The sequence below is a fragment of the Phyllobates terribilis genome, unplaced genomic scaffold (assembly GCF_046119375.1).
Source record: "Phyllobates terribilis strain yellow unplaced genomic scaffold, ASM4611937v1 Scaffold_6__1_contigs__length_29720123, whole genome shotgun sequence".
NCBI classification, from domain to species: Eukaryota; Metazoa; Chordata; class Amphibia; order Anura; family Dendrobatidae; genus Phyllobates; species Phyllobates terribilis.
The window spans coordinates 18,405,055-18,427,669 of record NW_027362766.1 but is presented as its reverse complement, the minus strand read 5'-3'; the positions used below and the strand labels follow the sequence as shown (position 1 = coordinate 18,427,669).

The following is a 22,615-nucleotide window of genomic DNA, read 5'->3' as shown; positions in this document are numbered from 1 at the left end:
CTCTGTGCCGCTGTGACACCAGCTGCAGGCGGCCTGCAGCCGTGCTGTCATCCCTCTGTGCCGCTGTGACACCAGCTGCAGGCGGCCTGCAGCCGTGCTGTCATCCCTCTGTGCCGCTGTGACACCAGCTGCAGGCGGCCTGCAGCCGTGCTGTCATCCCTCTGTGCCGCTGTGACACCAGCTGCAGGCGGCCTGCAGCCGTGCTGTCATCCCTCTGTGCCGCTGTGACACCAGCTGCAGGCCGCCTGCAGCCGTGCTGTCATCCCTCTGTGCCGCTGTGACACCAGCTGCAGGCGGCCTGCAGCCGTGCTGTCATCCCTCTGTGCCGCTGTGACACCAGCTGCAGGCGGCCTGCAGCCGTGCTGTCATCCCTCTGTGCCGCTGTGACACCAGCTGCAGGCGGCCTGCAGCCGTGCTGTCATCCCTCTGTGCCGCTGTGACACCAGCTGCAGGCGGCCTGCAGCCGTGCTGTCATCCCTCTGTGCCGCTGTGACACCAGCTGCAGGCCGCCTGCAGCCGTGCTGTCATCCCTCTGTGCCGCTGTGACACCAGCTGCAGGCCGCCTGCAGCCGTGCTGTCATCCCTCTGTGCCGCTGTGACACCAGCTGCAGGCCGCCTGCAGCCGTGCTGTCATCCCTCTGTGCCGCTGTGACACCAGCTGCAGGCGGCCTGCAGCCGGGCTGTCATCCCTCTGTGCCGCTGTGACACCAGCTGCAGGCCGCCTGCAGCCGTGCTGTCATCCCTCTGTGCCGCTGTGACACCAGCTGCAGGCCGCCTGCAGCCGTGCTGTCATCCCTCTGTGCCGCTGTGACACCAGCTGCAGGCCGCCTGCAGCCGTGCTGTCATCCCTCTGCCGCTGTGACACCAGCTGCAGGCCGCCTGCAGCCGTGCTGTCATCCCTCTGTGCCGCTGTGACACCAGCTGCAGGCCGCCTGCAGCCGTGCTGTCATCCCTCTGTGCCGCTGTGACACCAGCTGCAGGCCGCCTACAGCCGTGCTGTCATCCCTCTGTGCTGCTGTGACACCAGCTGCAGGCGGCCTGCAGCCATGCTGTCATCCCTCTGTGCTGCTGTGACACCAGCTGCAGGCGGCCTGCAGCCGTGCTGTCATCCCTCTGTGCTGCTGTGACACCAGCTGCAGGCGGCCTGCAGCCGTGCTGTCATCCCTCTGTGCCGCTGTGACACCAGCTGCAGGCGGCCTGCAGCCGTGCTGTCATCCCTCTGTGCCGCTGTGACACCAGCTGCAGGCCGCCTGCAGCCGTGCTGTCATCCCTCTGTGCCGCTGTGACACCAGCTGCAGGCCGCCTGCAGCCGTGCTGTCATCCCTCTGTGCCGCTGTGACACCAGCTGCAGGCCGCCTGCAGCCGTGCTGTCATCCCTCTGTGCTGCTGTGACACCAGCTGCAGGCCGCCTGCTGTTTATAGAGGGATTGACCAGTCTTGGCTTATGTGAGTTTGTGCACAATCTAAGGTGTGATTTGCGTCCCATGAAAACCTTTTTAGCACCTGGATGACTGATAAATGTTTGGTGGTCCGTCCTTTTAGCATCCCGCTGTTCTTTGAATAGAGCCATATTGTGCATGCTGGACCACTGCTCCATTCACTTCTATGGGTCTAGTTGTGTATGGGATTGGTGGTCGCACATGCTCAGTGAGCGGAGCAGCGGTCATGCATGCGCACTACCTCTCCATTCACACAGGGAGCACAGAACCCACACTCACTCAATCGCTGGGGGTCCCAGCAGTTGGACGCCCACCCCCCCAATCATACATTTATCAGATGTTTGTGTCTTCTTCCACTCTAGTCCATGGGCTTCGTCAGACCAACTCTCTTCACTTGAGTAGACTCGGATATTCTGAGCCTAAAAAAAAAATGGAAAACCTTGATGGACCCAATAGATTTTATCAATCTGACAAGTAAAGGAATCTGTCAGCAGTTTTGCTTTGTAATGTGAGAGCAGCATGATGTAGGGGCAAAGACCCTGATTCCTGCGATGTCACTAACTGCGCTGTGTGTTGCTGTTTCAATAAAATCCAGTGTTTTATCAGCAGGAGATTATCACTACAGGACTAGGTGTCTCATGCCTCCTAGTCCTACCACACCCCAGCACTGATCAGCAGCTTTACTATACAGTGTACACAAAGCAGCCAATCATTGGTGTAGGCGGGGTTATACACACAAAGCAACCAATCAGTGGTGTGGGTTGGATTATACACACAAAGCAGCCTATCAGTGGTGTGGGCGTGGTTAGCTGCTTTTTGTATATAACCACACCCACACCACTGATTGGTTGCTTTGTGTGTATAATCAGTGTTGTTGGTGCCGTTATATACACAAAGCAGCCAATCAGTGGTGTGGGTGTGGTTATATACACGCACAGCAGCCAGTCAGTGGTGTGGGTGGGATTATACACACACACAGCAGCCAATCAGTGGTGTGGGTGGGATTATACACACACAGCAGCCAATCAGTGGTGTGGGTGTGGTTATATACACACACAGCAGCCAGTCAGTGGTGTGGGTGGGATTATACACACACACAGCAGCCAATCAGTGGTGTGGGTGGGATTATACACACACAGCAGCCAATCAGTGGTGTGGGTGGGATTATACACACACAGCAGCCAATCAGTGGTGTGGGTGGGATTATACACACACACAGCAGCCAATCAGTGGTGTGGGTGGGATTATACACACACAGCAGCCAATCAGTGGTGTGGGTGGGATTATACACACACAGCAGCCAATCAGTGGTGTGGGTGTGGTTATATACACACACAGCAGCCAATCAGTGGTGTGGGTGGGATTATACACACACAGCAGCCAATCAGTGGTGTGGGTGTGGTTATATACACACACAGCAGCCAGTCAGTGGTGTGGGTGGGATTATACACACACACAGCAGCCAATCAGTGGTGTGGGTGTGGTTATATACACACACAGCAGCCAATCAGTGGTGTGGGTGGGATTATACACACACAGCAGCCAATCAGTGGTGTGGGTGGGATTATACACACACACAGCAGCCAATCAGTGGTGTGGGTGGGATTATACACACACAGCAGCCAATCAGTGGTGTGGGTGGGATTATACACACACAGCAGCCAATCAGTGGTGTGGGTGGGATTATACACACACACAGCAGCCAATCAGTGGTGTGGGTGGGATTATACACACACAGCAGCCAATCAGTGGTGTGGGTGGGATTATACACACACACAGCAGCCAATCAGTGGTGTGGGTGTGGTTATATACACACACAGCAGCCAATCAGTGGTGTGGGTGTGGTTATATACACACACAGCAGCCAATCAGTGGTGTGGGTGGGATTATACACACACAGCAGCCAATCAGTGGTGTGGGTGGGATTATACACACACAGCAGCCAATCAGTGGTGTGGGTGGGATTATACACACACAGCAGCCAATCAGTGGTGTAGGCGAGGTTATGCACAGCTCAGCATTCATTGTGATTGTATCAGAATGACCGCATGCAGACTAGCAAGTGACACCTTTCTGGAATCGGGGTCTTTGCCCCTACGTCAGATTACATAGCAAAAACCTGCTGACAGATTCCCTTTAAATGGTTATATCAGAACTGAAAAGCTGCCCATTATCCTTAGGATGGGGCATAACTCCCGATGACCCCTGAAACCTCCAGAGAATGCGGCTGTATTCCTGGGCACCATGCCCTGCAGAGCCTTGTTCTGGAGCAGATCTGTGCATGCTCGGCCTCCACTGCATTCTTTGCATGGGACTGCTGGAGCAGATGCCGGCCAGCACTGCTCCTCTTCTGCCGTCACTTCCGCACACAGTGACTGAGCGCAGTTTGAGCATGTGTACCTTCGCCCCATTGAACAGTAGATTCTGCCGAGACTTTGGGTCTGACTGCTGGGACCTCCCATGATTAAGAAGGTGACCTATTGATGAGGGATACTCTGATTCTGGGAATAGCCCTTTTACACTGAGCCATTGATGGTACCTGTATAATTTGGGCCATATTCACTGCCATCTGTTTTGTCTGTCCAGATACTACTCGGAGTAGACGCGATAATGAAGTGGCGGGCAGAGACTATCACTTTGTCTCCAGGCAAACATTCGAGTCCGACATTGCTTCTGGAAAGTTCATCGAGTACGGGGAGTATGAGAAAAACCTCTACGGCACCAGCGTGGACTCCGTGCGACAAGTCATTAATTCTGGCAAAATTTGCCTTTTAAGTCTTCACACACAGGTGAGGTGACAGCGCGGCGCTGAAGGTCTTCTGGATCGTGCTCTCACGGCATTCGCTCATTACGTTTTTACAACTTTTTCTGAAAGTCAAAAACTTTATTTTGTTGCAGTTTCATATGTGGAGTTCACAGCTAATAAGTTACCATGAACCTTAAGGCCATGTTCCCACTATCTGGCTATAGCAGCACTTTGGACACAGTGTATTGTCGCTGCGTCCGATCACACAGGTGAATCTGCATGTGTTCATTGAACAATTACTGCATCCTATACATTCTATTGGGGACATTCCTAATTCAGAGACGAGCGTCTCCGGAGCAGAAATTAACATGCTGCGTAAAGCCGCGGCGTCAAATAGAAGCACAGTGGGCATGGGATTTCTATAAATCCATCCACTGTGCTTCTACTGTACAACACAGCGTTTTCGACACAGCGCAGGTGAGCTGCTACTCCGGATCGCCGACACGTAGCGCAGGTGAGCTGCTACTCCGGATCGCCGACACGTAGCGCAGGTGAGCTGCTACTCCGGATCGCCGACACGTAGCGCAGGTGAGCTGCTACTCCGGATCGCCGACACGTAGCGCAGGTGAGCTGCTACTCCGGATCGCCGACACGTAGCGCAGGTGAGCTGCTACTCCGGATCGCCGACACGTAGCGCAGGTGAGCTGCTACTCCGGATCGCCGACACCTAGCGCAGGAGAGCTGCTACTCCGGATCGCCGACACGCAGCGCAGGTGAGCTGCTACTCCGGATCGCCGGCACGTAGCGCAGGTGAGCTGCTACTCCGGATCGCTGGCACGTAGCGCAGGTGAGCTGCTACTTCGGATCGCCGGCACGTAGCGCAGGTGAGCTGCTACTCCGGATCGCCGGCACGTAGCGCAGGTGAGCTGCTACTCCGGATCGCCGACACGTAGCGCAGGTGAGCTGCTACTCCGGATCGCCGACACGTAGCGCAGGTGAGCTGCTACTCCGGATCGCCGACACGTAGCGCAGGTGAGCTGCTACTCCGGATCGCCGGCACGTAGCGCAGGTGAGCTGCTACTTCGGATCGCCGGCACGTAGCGCAGGTGAGCTGCTACTCCGGATCGCCGACACGTAGCGCAGGTGAGCTGCTACTCCGGATCGCCGACACGTAGCGCAGGTGAGCTGCTACTCCGGATCGCCGACACGTAGCGCAGGTGAGCTGCTACTCCGGATCGCCGACACGTAGCGCAGGTGAGCTGCTACTCCGGATCGCCGACACGTAGCGCAGGTGAGCTGCTACTCCGGATCGCCGACACGTAGCGCAGGTGAGCTGCTACTCCGGATCGCCGACACGCAGCGCAGGTGAGCTGCTACTCCGGATCGCCGGCACGCAGCGCAGGTGAGCTGCTACTCCGGATCGCCGGCACGTAGCGCAGGTGAGCTGCTACTCCGGATCGCCGGCACGTAGCGCAGGTGAGCTGCTACTCCGGATCGCCGGCACGTAGCGCAGGTGAGCTGCTACTCCGGATCGCCGGCACGTAGCGCAGGTGAGCTGCTACTCCGGATCGCCGGCACGTAGCGCAGGTGAGCTGCTACTCCGGATCGCCGGCACGTAGCGCAGGTGAGCTGCTACTCCGGATCGCCGGCACGTAGCGCAGGTGAGCTGCTACTCCGGATCGCCGGCACGTAGCGCAGGTGAGCTGCTACTCCGGATCGCCGGCACGTAGCGCAGGTGAGCTGCTACTCCGGATCGCCGGCACGCAGCGCAGGTGAGCTGCTACTCCGGATCGCCGGCACGCAGCGCAGGTGAGCTGCTACTCCGGATCGCCGGCACGCAGCGCAGGTGAGCTGCTACTCCGGATCGCCGGCACGCAGCGCAGGTGAGCTGCTACTCCGGATCGCCGGCACGCAGCGCAGGTGAGCTGCTACTCCGGATCGCCGGCACGTAGCGCAGGTGAGCTGCTACTCCGGATCGCCGGCACGTAGCGCAGGTGAGCTGCTACTCCGGATCGCCGGCACGTAGCGCAGGTGAGCTGCTACTCCGGATCGCCGGCACGTAGCGCAGGTGAGCTGCTACTCCGGATCGCCGGCACGTAGCGCAGGTGAGCTGCTACTCCGGATCGCCGGCACGTAGCGCAGGTGAGCTGCTACTCCGGATCGCCGGCACGTAGCGCAGGTGAGCTGCTACTCCGGATCGCCGGCACGTAGCGCAGGTGAGCTGCTACTCCGGATCGCCGGCACGTAGCGCAGGTGAGCTGCTACTCCGGATCGCCGGCACGTAGCGCAGGTGAGCTGCTACTCCGGATCGCCGGCACGTAGCGCAGGTGAGCTGCTACTCCGGATCGCCGGCACGTAGCGCAGGTGAGCTGCTACTCCGGATCGCCGGCACGTAGCGCAGGTGAGCTGCTACTCCGGATCGCCGGCACGTAGCGCAGGTGAGCTGCTACTCCGGATCGCCGGCACGTAGCGCAGGTGAGCTGCTACTCCGGATCGCCGGCACGTAGCGCAGGTGAGCTGCTACTCCGGATCGCCGGCACGTAGCGCAGGTGAGCTGCTACTCCGGATCGCCGGCACGTAGCGCAGGTGAGCTGCTACTCCGGATCGCCGGCACGTAGCGCAGGTGAGCTGCTACTCCGGATCGCCGGCACGTAGCGCAGGTGAGCTGCTACTCCGGATCGCCGGCACGCAGCGCAGGTGAGCTGCTACTCCGGATCGCCGACACGCAGCGCAGGTGAGCTGCTACTCCGGATCGCCGGCACGCAGCGCAGGTGAGCTGCTACTCCGGATCGCCGGCACGCAGCGCAGGTGACTGCAGGGATATTGTGCGCAGGCGCCGGGACAGTGACTGGGCCGCGCACAAGATCCTTGCAGTACTATGACAGCATAGTACACAGTAGAAGTGCGTGGGATCTAAACATGGCGACTGCAGGTCATAGGGCACTGTGATGTGCAGGGAGGGGGGAAATATTTTAATTACCACAGTAGGTGGGGATTTATTCCCGACCCCGGAAGCATTGGAATCTTCAATGAATATAAAGACATTTTACAGCAACCAGACCTCTAATATGGCCATACAGGTAGAAATGTGAATCTATACCTACCTGTATGGCCATATTAGAGGTCAGGTAAGTGCCAGGGGGTGACAGATTCCCTTTAAAATTTGTAGTCCCCAATTTAGATAGTGTGCAAGGATCAGGAGGCAGTTGTTGCACTTGGCAATGTGCATGATGCCAAACAGCGAGCCGATCTTAGACATGGCCGCCGGTGGCCTCATATCTGGACCAGCTGATTCAGAGGAGTTATTTTATGTCCTTTTCTATTTTGAGGATCTCTCAAAGTGCGAATATGTGGAGTCATTGGTTTCCTGCCTGTAGGTTGCTTTGCTTTTAGATATTTTGTTAACGGCTATAGAATGTGCATAGATAGAGATCTGACCACACTCACTCACACAGAAAGAAACTTTCCACTACTTCACTGTATGTTTGTATGTATGGTGGGTGAGTGATCTGTACTGTGATGAGACGCCCGTGTGGTAGGCCTGGGGGAAGGAAATCTGTAGGTGGGTGAAGCATTCTAGGGAGTGACGCTGGTGTGGTGAGTGGGTGAAGCATTCTAGGGGAGGATGCCGGTGCGGTGAGTGGGTGAAGCATTCTAGGGGAGGACGCCGGTGCGGTGAGTGGGTGAAGCATTCTAGGGGAGGATGTCTGTGTGGTGAGTGGGTGAAGCATTCTAGGGGAGGATGTCGGTGTGGTGAGTGGGTGAAGCATTCTAGGAGAGGACGCCGGTGCGGTGAGTGGGTGAAGCATTCTAGGGGAGGACGCCGGTGCGGTGAGTGGGTGAAGCATTCTAGGGGAGGACGCCGGTGTGGTGAGTGGGTGAAGCATTCTAGGGGAGGACGCCGGTGCGGTGAGTGGGTGAAGCATTCTAGGGGAGGATGCCGGTGCGGTGAGTGGGTGAAGCATTCTAGGGGAGGACGCCGGTGCGGTGAGTGGGTGAAGCATTCTAGGGGAGGACGCCGGTGCGGTGAGTGGGTGAAGCATTCTAGGGGAGGACGCCTGTGCGGTGAGTGGGTGAAGCATTCTAGGGGAGGACGCCGGTGCGGTGAGTGGGTGAAGCATTCTAGGGGAGGACGCCGGTGCGGTGAGTGGGTGAAGCATTCTAGGAGAGGACGCCGGTGTGGTGAGTGGGTGAAGCATTCTAGGGAAGGACGCCGGTGTGGCGAGTGGGTGAAGCATTCTAGGGAAGGACGTCGGTGTGGTTAGTGGGTGAAGCATTCTAGGGGAGGATGTCGGTGTGGTGAGTGGGTGAAGCATTCTAGGAGAGGACGTCGGTGTGGTGATTGGGTGAAGCATTCTAGGGGAGGACGTCGGTGCGGTGAGTGGGTGAAGCATTCTAGGGGAGGATGTCGGTGCGGTGAGTGGGTGTAGCATTCTAGGGAAGGACGCCGGTGCGGTGAGGGGGTGAAGCATTCTAGGTGAGGATGTCGGTGTGGCGAGTGGGTGAAGCATTCTAGGTGAGGATGTCGGTGTGTTGAGTGGGTGACGCATTCTAGGAGAGGATGTCGGTGTGGTGAGTGGGTGAAGCATTCTAGGAGAGGATGTCGGTGTGGTGAGTGGGTGAAGCATTCTAGGGGAGGACGTCGGTGCGGTGAGTGGGTGAAGCATTCTAGGGGAGGACGTCGGTGCGGTGAGTGGGTGAAGCATTCTAGGGGAGGACGTCGGTGCGGTGAGTGGGTGAAGCATTCTAGGGGAGGACGTCGGTGCGGTGAGTGGGTGATGCATTCTAGGGGAGGACGTCGGTGCGGTGAGCGGGTGAAGCATTCTAGGAGAGGACGCCTGTGCGGTGAGTGGGTGAAGCATTCTAGGAGAGGACGCCTGTGCGGTGAGTGGGTGAAGCATTCTAGGAGAGGACGCGGTGTGGTGAGTGGGTGAAGCATTCTAGGGGAGGATGCCGGTGTGATGAGAGGGTGAAGCATTCTAGGGAAGGACGTCGGTGTGGTGAGTGGGTGAAGCATTCTAGGGGAGGAAGCCGGTGTGGTGAGTGGGTGAAGCATTCTAGGTGAGGATGTCGGTGTGGTGAATGGGTGAAGCATTCTAGGGGAGGACGCCGGTGTGGTGAGTGGGTGAAGCATTCTAGGGGAGGATGTCGGTGCGGTGAGTGGATGAAGCATTCTAGGGGAGGACGTCGGTGCGGTGAGTGGATGAAGCATTCTAGGAGAGGACGTCGGTGTGGTGAGTGGGTGAAGCATTCTAGGGGAGGACGTCGGTGTGGTGAGTGGGTGAAGCATTCTAGGGGAGGACGTCGGTGTGGTGAGTGGGTGAAGCATTCTAGGAGAGGATGTCGGTGTGGTAAGAGTGGGTGAAGCATTCTAGGAGAGGACGCCGGTGTGGTGAGTGGGTGAAGCATTCTAGGGGAGGACGTCGGTGTGGTGAGTGGGTGAAGCATTCTAGGAGAGGATGTCGGTGTGGTGAGTGGGTGAAGCATTCTAGGGGAGGACGTCGGTGTGGCGAGTGGGTGAAGCATTCTAGGAGAGGACGCCTGTGCGGTGAGTGGGTGAAGCATTCTAGGAGAGGACGCCGGTGCGGTGAGTGGGTGAAGCATTCTAGGGAAGGACGTCGGTGCGGCGAGTGGGTGAAGCATTCTAGGGAAGGTTTTCGGTGTGGCGAGTGGGTGAAGCATTCTAGGGGAGGACGCCGGTGTGGTGAGTGGGTGAAACATTCTAGGGAAGGACGCCGGTGTGGTGAGTGGGTGAAGCATTCTAGGGAAGGACGCCGGTGTGGTGAGTGGGTGAAGCATTCTAGGGAAGGACGCCGGTGTGGTGAGTGGGTGAAGCATTCTAGGGGAAGACGTCGGTGTGGTGAGTGGGTGAAGCATTCTAGGGGAGGATGTCTGTGTGGTGAGTGGGTGAAGCATTCTAGGGGAGGATGTCGGTGTGGTGAGTGGGTGAAGCATTCTAGGAGAGGACGCCGGTGCGGTGAGTGGGTGAATCATTCTAGGAGAGGACGCCGGTATGGTGAGTGGGTGAAGCATTCTAGGGGAGGACGTCGGTGTGGTGAGTGGGTGAAGCATTCTAGGGGAGGACGTCGGTGTGGTGAGTGGGTGAAGCATTCTAGGGGAGGACTCCGGTGTGGTGAGTGGGTGAAGCATGCTGGTGTGATGGCAAGGATGTCGGTGTGGTGAGTGGGTGAAGCATTCTAGGGGAGGACGCCGGTGTGGTGAGTGGGTGAATCATTCTAGGGGAGGACGCCGGTGTGGTGAGTGGGTGAATCATTCTTGAGGAGGACGCTGGTGTGGTGAGTGGGTGAAGCATTCTAGGGGAGGACGCCGGTGTGGTGAGTGGGTGAAGCATTCTAGGAGAGGACGTCGGTGTGGTGAGTGGGTGAAGCATTCTAGGAGAGGATGCCGGTGTGATGAGAGGGTGAAGCATTCTAGGGAAGGACGCCGGTGTGGTGAGTGGGTGAAGCATTCTAGGGGAGGACGCTGGTGTGGTGAGTGGGTGAAGCATTCTAGGGAAGGACGCCGGCGTGGTGAGTGGGTGAAGCATTCTAGGGAAGGACGCTGGTGTGGTGAGTGGGTGAAGCATTCTAGGGGAGGACGTCGGTGTGGTGAGTGGGTGAAGCATTCTAGGGGAGGATGTCGGTGTGGTGAGTGGGTGAAGCATTCTAGGAGAGGATGCCGGTGTGATGAGAGGGTGAAGCATTCTAGGGAAGGACGTCGGTGCGGTGAGTGGGTGAAGCATTCTAGGAGAGGACGCTGGTGTGGTGAGTGGGTGAAGCATTCTAGGGGAGGATGCCGGTGCGGTGAGTGGGTGAAACATTCTAGGAAAGGACGCCGGTGCGGTGAGTGGGTGAAGCATTCTAGGAGAGGATGTCGGTGTGGTGAGTGGGTGAAGCATTCTAGGTGAGGAAGTCGGTGTGGTGAGTGGGTGAAGCATTCTAGGGGAGGACGTCGGTGTGGTGAGTGGGTGAAGCATTCTAGGGGAGGACGCCGGTGTGGTGAGTGGTGAAGCATTCTAGGGGAGGATGCCGGTGTGGTGAGTGGGTGAAGCATTCTAGGGGAGGATGTCGGTGTGGTGAGTGGGTGAAGCATTCTAGGAGAGGATGTCGGTGTGGTGAGTGGGTGAAGCATTCTAGGAGAGGACGCCGGTGTGGTGAGTGGGTGAATCATTCTTGGGGAGGACGCCGGTGTGGTGAGTGTGTGAATCATTCTTGGAGAGGACGCCGGTGTGGTGAGTGGGTGAATCATTCTAGGGGAGGACGTCGGTGCGGTGAGTGGGTGAAGCATTCTAGGAGAGGACGCCTGTGCGGTGAGTGGGTGAAGCATTCTAGGAGAGGACGCCTGTGCGGTGAGTGGGTGAAGCATTCTAGGAGAGGACGCCTGTGCGGTGAGTGGGTGAAGCATTCTAGGAGAGGACGCCTGTGCGGTGAGTGGGTGAAGCATTCTAGGAGAGGACGCGGTGTGGTGAGTGGGTGAAGCATTCTAGGGGAGGATGTCGGTGTGGCGAGTGGGTGAAGCATTCTAGGGAAGGACGTCAGTGTGGTGAGTGGGTGAAGCATTCTAGGAGAGGATGTCGGTGTGGTGAGTGGGTGAAGCATTCTAGGAGAGGACGCCGGTGCGGTGAGTGTGTGAATCATTCTTGGGGAGGACGCCGGTGTGGTGAGTGGGTGAAGCATTCTAGGAGAGGACGCCGGTGTGGTGAGTGGGTGAAGCATTCTAGGGGAGGACGCCGGTGTGGTGAGTGGGTGAAGCATTCTAGGGAAGGACGTCGGTGTGGCGAGTGGGTGAAGCATTCTAGGGAAGGTTTTCGGTGTGGCGAGTGGGTGAAGCATTCTAGGGAAGGTTTTCGGTGTGGCGAGTGGGTGAAGCATTCTAGGGGAGGATGTCGGTGTGGTGAATGGGTGACGCATTCTATGGGAGGATGTCGGTGTGGTGAGTGGGTGAAGCGTTCTAGAGGAGGACGTCGGTGTGGTGAGTGGGTGAAGCATTCTTGGAGAGGATGTCGGTGTGGTGAGTGGGTGAAACATTCTAGGAGAGGATGTCGGTGTGGTGAGTGGGTGAAGCATTCTAGGGGAGGACGTCGGTGCGGTGAGTGGGTGAAGCATTCTAGGGAAGGACGTCGGTGCGGTGAGTGGGTGAAGCATTCTAGGAGAGGACGCCTGTGCGGTGAGTGGGTGAAGCATTCTAGGGGAGGATGCCGGTGTGGTTAGTGGGTGAAGCATTCTAGAGGAGGATGCCGGTGTGGTGAGTGGGTGAAGCATTCTAGGAGAGGACGCCGGTGCGGTGAGTGGGTGAAGCATTCTAGGGAAGGACGTCGGTGCGGCGAGTGGGTGAAGCATTCTAGGGAAGGTTTTCGGTGTGGCGAGTGGGTGAAGCATTCTAGGGGAGGACGCCGGTGTGGTGAGTGGGTGAAACATTCTAGGGAAGGACGCCGGTGTGGTGAGTGGGTGAAGCATTCTAGGGAAGGACGCCGGTGTGGTGAGTGGGTGAAGCATTCTAGGGAAGGACGCCGGTGTGGTGAGTGGGTGAAGCATTCTAGGGGAAGACGTCGGTGTGGTGAGTGGGTGAAGCATTCTAGGGGAGGATGTCTGTGTGGTGAGTGGGTGAAGCATTCTAGGAGAGGACGCCGGTATGGTGAGTGGGTGAAGCATTCTAGGGGAGGACGTCGGTGTGGTGAGTGGGTGAAGCATTCTAGGGGAGGACTCCGGTGTGGTGAGTGGGTGAAGCATGCTGGTGTGATGGCAAGGATGTCGGTGTGGTGAGTGGGTGAAGCATTCTAGGGGAGGACGCCGGTGTGGTGAGTGGGTGAATCATTCTAGGGGAGGACGCCGGTGTGGTGAGTGGGTGAATCATTCTTGAGGAGGACGCTGGTGTGGTGAGTGGGTGAAGCATTCTAGGGGAGGACGCCGGTGTGGTGAGTGGGTGAAGCATTCTAGGGGAGGACGTCGGTGTGGTGAGTGGGTGAAGCATTCTAGGAGAGGATGCCGGTGTGATGAGAGGGTGAAGCATTCTAGGGAAGGACGCCGGTGTGGTGAGTGGGTGAAGCATTCTAGGGGAGGACGCTGGTGTGGTGAGTGGGTGAAGCATTCTAGGGAAGGACGCCGGCGTGGTGAGTGGGTGAAGCATTCTAGGGAAGGACGCTGGTGTGGTGAGTGGGTGAAGCATTCTAGGGGAGGACGTCGGTGTGGTGAGTGGGTGAAGCATTCTAGGGGAGGATGTCGGTGTGGTGAGTGGGTGAAGCATTCTAGGAGAGGATGCCGGTGTGATGAGAGGGTGAAGCATTCTAGGGAAGGACGTCGGTGCGGTGAGTGGGTGAAGCATTCTAGGAGAGGACGCTGGTGTGGTGAGTGGGTGAAGCATTCTAGGGGAGGATGCCGGTGCGGTGAGTGGGTGAAACATTCTAGGAAAGGACGCCGGTGCGGTGAGTGGGTGAAGCATTCTAGGAGAGGATGTCGGTGCGGTGAGTGGGTGAAGCATTCTAGGTGAGGAAGTCGGTGTGGTGAGTGGGTGAAGCATTCTAGGGGAGGACGTCGGTGTGGTGAGTGGGTGAAGCATTCTAGGGGAGGACGCCGGTGTGGTGAGTGGGTGAAGCATTCTAGGGGAGGACGTCGGTGTGGTGAGTGGTGAAGCATTCTAGGGGAGGATGCCGGTGTGGTGAGTGGGTGAAGCATTCTAGGGGAGGATGTCGGTGTGGTGAGTGGGTGAAGCATTCTAGGAGAGGATGTCGGTGTGGTGAGTGGGTGAAGCATTCTAGGAGAGGACGCCGGTGTGGTGAGTGGGTGAATCATTCTTGGGGAGGACGCCGGTGTGGTGAGTGTGTGAATCATTCTTGGGGAGGACGCCGGTGTGGTGAGTGGGTGAATCATTCTAGGGGAGGACGTCGGTGCGGTGAGTGGGTGAAGCATTCTAGGAGAGGACGCCTGTGCGGTGAGTGGGTGAAGCATTCTAGGAGAGGACGCCTGTGCGGTGAGTGGGTGAAGCATTCTAGGAGAGGACGCGGTGTGGTGAGTGGGTGAAGCATTCTAGGAGAGGACGCGGTGTGGTGAGTGGGTGAAGCATTCTAGGGGAGGATGTCGGTGTGGTGAGTGGGTGAAGCATTCTAGGGGAGGACGTCGGTGTGGTGAGTGGGTGAAGCATTCTAGGGGAGGACGTCGGTGTGGTGAGTGGGTGAAGCATTCTAGGGGAGGACGTCGGTGTGGTGAGTGGGTGAAGCATTCTAGGGGAGGACGTCGGTGTGGTGAGTGGGTGAAGCATTCTAGGGGAGGACGTCGGTGTGGTGAGTGGGTGAAGCATTCTAGGGGAGGACGTCGGTGTGGTGAGTGGGTGAAGCATTCTAAGGGAGGACACCGGTGTGGTGAGTGGGTGAAGCATTCTAGGGTAGGACGCCGGTGTGGTGAGTGGGTGAAGCATTCTAGGGGAGGACGCCGGTGTGGTGAGTGGGTGAAGCATTCTAGGGGAGGATGTCGGTGTGGTGAGTGGGTGAAGCATTCTAGGGGAGGACGCCGGTGTGGTGAGTGGGTGAAGCATTCTAGGGGAGGACGCCGGTGTGGTGAGTGGGTGAAGCATTCTAGGGGAGGATGTCGGTGTGGTGAGTGGGTGAAGCATTCTAGGGGAGGACGTCGGTGTGGTGAGTGGGTGAAGCATTCTAGGGGAGGACGCCGGTGTGGTGAGTGGGTGAAGCATTCTAGGGGAGGACGTCGGTGTGGTGAGTGGGTGAAGCATTCTAGGGGAGGATGCCGGTGTGGCGAGTGGGTGAAGCATTCTAGGGCAGGATGCCGGTGTGGTGAGTGGGTGAAGCATTCTTGGGGAGGATGCTGGTGTGGCGAGTGGGTGAAGCATTCTAGGGCAGGATGCCTGTGTGGTGAGTGGGTGTAGCATTCTTGGAGAGGATGCTGGTGTGGTGAGTGGGTGAATCATTCTAGGAGAGGACGTCGGTGTGGTGAGTGGGTGAAGCATTCTAGGAGAGGACGCCTATGCGGTGAGTGGGTGAAGCATTCTAGGAGAGGACGCCTGTGCGGTGAGTGGGTGAAGCATTCTAGGAGAGGACGCCTGTGCGGTGAGTGGGTGAAGCATTCTAGGAGAGGATGTCTGTGTGGTGAGTGGGTGAAGCATTCTAGGAGAGGACGCTGGTGTGGTGAGTGGGTGAATCATTCTAGGGGAGGACGCCTGTGTGGTGAGTGGGTGAAGCATTCTAGGAGAGGACGCCGGTGTGGTGAGTGGGTGAATCATTCTAGGGGAGGACGTCGGTGTGGTGAGTGGGTGAAGCATTCTAGGAGAGGACGCCTGTTTGGTTAGTGGGTGAAGCATTCTAGGAGAGGACGCTGGTGTGGTGAGTGGGTGAAGCATTCTAGGAGAGGACGCCGGTGTGGTGAGTGGGTGAAGCATTCTAGGAGAGGACGCCGGTGTGGTGAGTGGGTGAAGCATGCTGGTGTGATGGGAAGGATGCCGGTGCGGTGAGTGAGTGAAGCATTCTAGGGGAGGACGCCTGTGTGGTGAGTGGGTGAATCATTCTTGGGGAGGACGCCGGTGTGGTGAGTGGGTGAATCATTCTTGGGGAGGACGCCGGTGTGGTGAGTGGGTGAATCATTCTTGGGGAGGACGCCGGTGTGGTGAGAGGGTGAATCATTCTTGGGGAGGACGCCGGTGTGGTGAGTGGGTGAATCATTCTTGGGGAGGACGCCGGTGTGGTGAGTGGGTGAAGCATTCTAGGGAAGGACGCCGGTGTAGTGAGTGGGTGAAGCATCCTAGGGAAGGACGCCGGTGTGGCGAGTGGGTGAAGCATGCTGGTGTGATGGGAAGGATGCTGGTGTGGTGAGTGTGTGAAGCATTCTAGGAGAGGACATCGGTGTGGTGTGTGTGAAGCTATGCTGGTGTGATGGGAAGGACGCCGGTGTGGTGAGTGTGTGAAGCTATGCTGGTGTGATGGGAAGGACGCCGGTGTGGTGAGTGTGTGAAGCTATGCTGGTGTGATGGGAAGGACGCCGGTGTGGTGAGTGTGTGAAGCTATGCTGGTGTGATGGGAAGGACGCCGGTGTGGTGAGTGGGTGAAGCATTCTAGTTTAGGATGCCGGTGTGGTGAGTGGGTGAAGCATGCTGGTGTGATGGGAAGGATGCCGGTGTGGTGAGTGGGTGAAGCATTCTAGGAGAGGACGCCGGTGTGGTGAGTGGGTGAATCATTCTTGGGGAGGACGCCGGTGTGGTGAGTGTGTGAATCATTCTTGGGGAGGACGCCGGTGTGGTGAGTGGGTGAATCATTCTAGGGGAGGACGTCGGTGCGGTGAGTGGGTGAAGCATTCTAGGAGAGGACGCCTGTGCGGTGAGTGGGTGAAGCATTCTAGGAGAGGATGCCTGTGCGGTGAGTGGGTGAAGCATTCTAGGAGAGGACGCGGTGTGGTGAGTGGGTGAAGCATTCTAGGAGAGGACGCGGTGTGGTGAGTGGGTGAAGCATTCTAGGGGAGGACGTCGGTGTGGTGAGTGGGTGAAGCATTCTAGGGGAGGACGTCGGTGTGGTGAGTGGGTGAAGCATTCTAGGGGAGGACGTCGGTGTGGTGAGTGGGTGAAGCATTCTAGGGGAGGACGTCGGTGTGGTGAGTGGGTGAAGCATTCTAAGGGAGGACGCCGGTGTGGTGAGTGGGTGAAGCATTCTAGGGTAGGACGCCGGTGTGGTGAGTGGGTGAAGCATTCTAGGGGAGGACGTCGGTGTGGTGAGTGGGTGAAGCATTCTAGGGGAGGACGCCGGTGTGGTGAGTGGGTGAAGCATTCTAGGGGAGGATGTCGGTGTGGTGAGTGGGTGAAGCATTCTAGGGGAGGACGCCGGTGTGGTGAGTGGGTGAAGCATTCTAGGGGAGGACGCCGGTGTGGTGAGTGGGTGAAGCATTCTAGGGGAGGATGTCTGTGTGGTGAGTGGGTGAAGCATTCTAGGGGAGGATGTCGGTGTGGTGAGTGGGTGAAGCATTCTAGGGGAGGACGTCGGTGTGGTGAGTGGGTGAAGCATTCTAGGGGAGGACGCCGGTGTGGTGAGTGGGTGAAGCATTCTAGGGGAGGACGTCGGTGTGATGAGTGGGTGAAGCATTCTAGGGCAGGATGCCGGTGTGGTGAGTGGGTGAAGCATTCTTGGGGAGGATGCTGGTGTGGCGAGTGGGTGAAGCATTCTAGGGCAGGATGCCGGTGTGGTGAGTGGGTGTAGCATTCTTGGAGAGGATGCTGGTGTGGTGAGTGGGTGAATCATTCTAGGAGAGGACGTCGGTGTGGTGAGTGGGTGAAGCATTCTAGGAGAGGACGCCTTTGCGGTGAGTGGGTGAAGCATTCTAGGAGAGGACGCCTGTGCGGTGAGTGGGTGAAGCATTCTAGGAGAGGACGCCTGTGCGGTGAGTGGGTGAAGCATTCTAGGAGAGGATGTCTGTGTGGTGAGTGGGTGAAGCATTCTAGGAGAGGACGCCGGTGTGGTGAGTGGGTGAAGCATGCTGGTGTGATGGGAAGGATGCCGGTGTGGTGAGTGAGTGAAGCATTCTAGGGGAGGACGCCTGTGTGGTGAGTGGGTGAATCATTCTTGGGGAGGACGCCGGTGTGGTGAGTGGGTGAATCATTCTTGGGGAGGACGCCGGTGTGGTGAGAGGGTGAATCATTCTTGGGGAGGACGCCGGTGTGGTGAGTGGGTGAATCATTGTTGGTGAGGACGCCGGTGTGGTGAGTGGGTGAAGCATTCTAGGGAAGGACGCCGGTGTAGTGAGTGGGTGAAGCATCCTAGGGAAGGACGCCGGTGTGGTGAGTGGGTGAAGCATGCTGGTGTGATGGGAAGGATGCCAGTGTGGTGAGTGGGTGAAGCATGCTGGTGTGATGGGAAGGATGCTGGTGTGGTGAGTGGGTGAAGCATCCTAGGGAAGGACGCCGGTGTGGTGAGTGTGTGAAGCATTCTAGGAGAGGACATCGGTGTGGTGAGTGTGTGAAGCTATGCTGGTGTGATGGGAAGGACGCCGGTGTGGTGAGTGTGTGAAGCTATGCTGGTGTGATGGGAAGGACGCCGGTGTGGTGAGTGTGTGAAGCTATGCTGGTGTGATGGGAAGGACGCCGGTGTGGTGAGTGTGTGAAGCTATGCTGGTGTGGTGAGTGGGTGAAGCATTCTAGTTTAGGATGCCGGTGTGGTGAGTGGGTGAAGCATGCTGGTGTGATGGGAAGGATGCCGGTGTGGTGAGTGGGTGAAGCATTCTAGTTTAGGATGCCGGTGTGGTGAGTGGGTGAAGCATGCTGGTGTGATGGGAAGGATGCTGATGTGGTGAGTGGGTGAAGCCTGCTGGTGTGATGGGACGGATGCTTGTACGGCGGGATGCCTCGCTGCCTTCCTATTGCCTGTGTGATGGGATTCTCTCTCCCCCTGTGGATTTCTCGTAAGATTCTCCGATCCGGTGATGAATATTAGTGGTTATATTAATCCCAGTAATGTGCAGAGTGTTCCTCGGCAATGTGCGCTGTCAGCCCACACCGACACAAAGGGAGTGAGATACTATAAACATTGTGTGTTTCTTCTGAAATTCCTGGAGACTCCTTTGCTTCTTGTAGAACAGCTGGCGGGCGAGATATCACCCGTCTGATAGCTGCGGACATGAAGAGGAATGGCGGGGTAGCAGCTGCCAGCGACTGCTGACGTCCTGGGTGGGTGTGGGGGGTATGTCTGCACTTTTACCCTTCCACAGTTTAGTGTCAGTGCCTAGTAATACATTCAGTTCAGACCCCACTTTGAAGTCACGTCTTTAGGTCAATGGCGTTTTTTTCCCCCACAAACAGCGCCTCTCTTGTCCATGGGCTGCATCTGGTATTGCAGTTTTTTTCAAACATGTATGTTTTTAGGATTTTCTTTTTTTTACTTTTCCTTTCCAATAATGTATAATAAAGCTCACAACTTGCTATCAGCAGTGGATAAGAGTTTGGCAGGAAAGACGCAATTCTATTTCCCACTGCGAAGTGTTGCGACATTTAGGGGAATTACTAACTGGATTATATAGCGACTGTGTCTCCAGGGGCTTGTCGATGTGTCTGGGGGTCTCTGGCTCAGGCCGTTTTTATGCCATTATTAGAGGAAGAATGGGGTCATGTCTTCAGGTCTGCCAAATCTCATAAAATGTTAGTAATTCACATTAGGACACACTGACACAAAGACTTGGTGAGGGCTGTGACTAAGCTGGGAGGGTGGACATGGGCAGTATCTTTACTCATTCTGCAGCTGTGGATTCTGCTATTCGCTATTATGTAAGAAGCACCTGTATTCATGAAGAGTATAAATATACGGACACTCCAGAACTCTCTAAAGAATGTTGGAGATCACAAGCCGGTGTATTTCTCTCTGCTCACCGGCTGTCAACTGAAGGTCTGAAGCTTCTAAATTTGAGATATAACACCATTAAAGGCACCATGGGGCACAGTCGCAATTTATCAGAAAAACTGAGATCTGTGGAGTTTCTCACTTCCAAAAGTCAAGCAGCGCTGATGTGAATTGGTAGATGTCTGCTACAAGTGCATGATGAGCAGATGTCATCCCCACCACTAAACCGCCTGAGGAATTGAGCGGCAATGGAGATGCCTTTAACAGTAGCAATGGAGATGCCTTTAACAGTACATTAGAATACCGCCAAAGCTTTCATGATGCTCATGGTCTTTCTTTTTTTTTCTGATCAGGCTCTTAAAACACTGCGAAATTCAGATTTAAAGCCGTACATTATCTTCATCGCACCACCATCTCAGGAGCGGCTGCGCGCACTACTAGCAAAAGAGGGTAGAAACCCAAAGGTGAGTGGCTGTGCGTCATGGCTGTATGTGTCTTTGTGTGACTAGAAGTACAGACCAGCCCTGGCTCTGTCTGCTGGCCCAGCCCTGGCTCTGTCTGCTGGCCCAGCCCTGGCTCTGTCTGCTGGCCCAGCCCTGGCTCTGTCTGCTGGCCCAGCCCTGGCTCTGTCTGCTGGCCCAGCCCTGGCTCTGTCTGCTGGCCCAGCCCTGGCTCTGTCTGCTGGCCCAGCCCTGGCTCTGTCTGCTGGCCCAGCCCTGGCTCTGTCTGCTGGCCCAGCCCTGGCTCTGTCTGCTGGCCCAGCCCTGGCTCTGTCTGCTGGCCCAGCCCTGGCTCTGTCTGCTGGCCCAGCCCTGGCTCTGTCTGCTGGCCCAGCCCTGGCTCTGTCTGCTGGCCCAGCCCTGGCTCTGTCTGCTGGCCCAGCCCTGGCTCTGTCTGCTGGCCCAGCCCTGGCTCTGTCTGCTGGCCCAGCCCTGGCTCTGTCTGCTGGCCCAGCCCTGGCTCTGTCTGCTGGCCCAGCCCTGGCTCTGTCTGCTGGCCCAGCCCTGGCTCTGTCTGCTGGCCCAGCCCTGGCTCTGTCTGCTGGCCCAGCCCTGGCTCTGTCTGCTGGCCCAGCCCTGGCTCTGTCTGCTGGCCCAGCCCTGGCTCTGTCTGCTGGCCCAGCCCTGGCTCTGTCTGCTGGCCCTCTCATAACACCATCTCTGGGGAGACTAGCAATTGAAGGCAGTCTGTCAGCACAAAGTGACAGCTAACAAGGCACAGGCACTGAGCAGATCCATCCTCTCTCCCACCTACTTCCACCCTTCTCTTCCTTAATTTTTTTTTTTTTCTTTTACAAGGCCTTCTGCAGGGGAGGCGTGGGGGCGGCCTTCTGCGGGGAGGCGTGGGGGCGGCCTTCTGCAGGGGAGGCGTGGGGGCGGCCTTCTGCGGGGAGGCGTGGGGGCGGCCTTCTGCAGGGGAGGCGTGGGGGCGGCCTTCTGCAGGGGAGGCGTGGGGGCGGCCTTCTGCGGGGAGGCGTGGGGGCGGCCTTCTGCAGGGGAGGCTTGGGGGCGGCCTTCTGCAGGGGAGGCGTGGGGGCGACCTTCTGCAGGGGAGGCGTGGGGGCGGCCTTCTGCAGGGGAGGCGTGGGGGCGGCCTTCTGCAGGGGAGGCGTGGGGGCGGCCTTCTGCAGGGGAGGCGTGGGGGCGGCCTTCTGCAGGGGAGGCGTGGGGGCGGCCTTCTGCAGGGGAGGCGTGGGGGCGGCCTTCTGCAGGGGAGGCGTGGGGGCGGCCTTCTGCAGGGGAGGCTTGGGGGCGACCTTCTGCAGGGGAGGCGTGGGGGCGGCCTTCTGCAGGGGAGGCGTGGGGGCGGCCTTCTGCAGGGGAGGCGTGGGGGCGGCCTTCTGCAGGGGAGGCGTGGGGGCGGCCTTCTGCGGGGAGGCGTGGGGGCGGCCTTCTGCGGGGAGGCGTGGGGGCGGCCTTCTGCAGGGAGGCGTGGGGGCGGCCTTCTGCAGGGGAGGCGTGGGGGCGGCCTTCTGCAGGGGAGGCTTGGGGGCGGCCTTTTGCGGAGAGGCGCCAATCTTACACTTTTTTTCTATTTGCTACGCAGCCGGAGGAGCTCAGAGACATCATTGAGAAAGCGAGAGAAATGGAGCAAAACAACGGGCACTTCTTTGACATGGCCATTGTGAACACCGACGTAGACAAGGCCTATCAGGAGCTGGTGCGACTAATCAACAAGCTGGACACGGAGCCACAGTGGGTGCCCTCTTCCTGGCTGCGGTGAACCAGGACAGTCAGTCGCGGGGCACAGGACACGGCTGAGTATCCCGGGGCTGGGGAACCAGTTCAGTTCTGTTTTTCGGGTTAGGAGGCCGGAGGACTTGGCCTCACGTAGAAGCAGCAGTTCAGGGTTAGTCTGGAGACTGCATTACCAGCGCCATGGTAGGGAGCGTGCAGCTTGTTGACTTGCCCGGAGGGCGGACATGTTCAGCGTTTCCTGTTAGGAGTGATGGCAGAGTCTGGATGTTTTTATGTTTTCCTTTTTCTTCCTTCTCCCCATCGGCAGCTGATCTGTTGTATATGAGCCGACATCTGCGCGGGTGGAATTACATATAACACAATGGCTGCCCTCGCCTGCTTGGTGTGTGCGGATCAGAGATTGTGTTTTAGCAATACACTGTGATACTCCGTCTCCACCTCGCATCGGAGGGCGCGGACTTCCGCGCTGTTTTTTATCGGCCGCGGACTGTACACATTCCATTTTCTAGTTGACGCCAGCAGCGATTCCTGTCTTACGAGTTGCAATGATTGTAAACTTTTTTTTTTTTTTCTCAAAATAAACTTGGGCTTTGTAGTTTTACAGGTGGAGAATGCCGTCATCCTTCCACGCGGGACGTCCCCGTTGTCCCCATCGTATCCATCCGTACCGTATCCATCTTCTCCGATCAGTTGAGATTTATCTTTTGGTGGGGCTGGTCTAGAAAAGCCGGCTACATGTTCCTATAGTGCACCCCCATGTAATCAGGGCCGCCCTGGAGAGGGGGGCTGCTTACTATCACTGTATGATTGCTGGGGGTCCAGCTTTAATGATCCCACCCACCAATAAAGTGACTGAAAGAGCTGCCAATTGGTGCCGCCTGCGATCCCTGTGCACAGCCGTGTCACTTGCCAGAGC

At 57.5% G+C, this 22,615-nt stretch overlaps 1 protein-coding gene across 1 annotated transcript in view; it reads left to right on the top strand.

Moving 5' to 3' along the window:
* PALS1 (protein associated with LIN7 1, MAGUK p55 family member) overlaps window positions 1–22,300 on the top strand; it is a 68,288-nt gene extending 45,988 nt beyond the window's left edge. The window contains exons 12-14 of the mRNA XM_073637406.1: window positions 4,026–4,228; window positions 19,855–19,965; window positions 21,548–22,300. Of these exons, the coding sequence (XP_073493507.1) occupies window positions 4,026–4,228; window positions 19,855–19,965; window positions 21,548–21,724 (491 nt within the window). The 3' untranslated portion in view covers window positions 21,725–22,300. The remainder of the gene's footprint in view (window positions 1–4,025; window positions 4,229–19,854; window positions 19,966–21,547) is intronic.
* The last annotated feature ends 315 nt before the right edge of the window (window positions 22,301–22,615 follow it).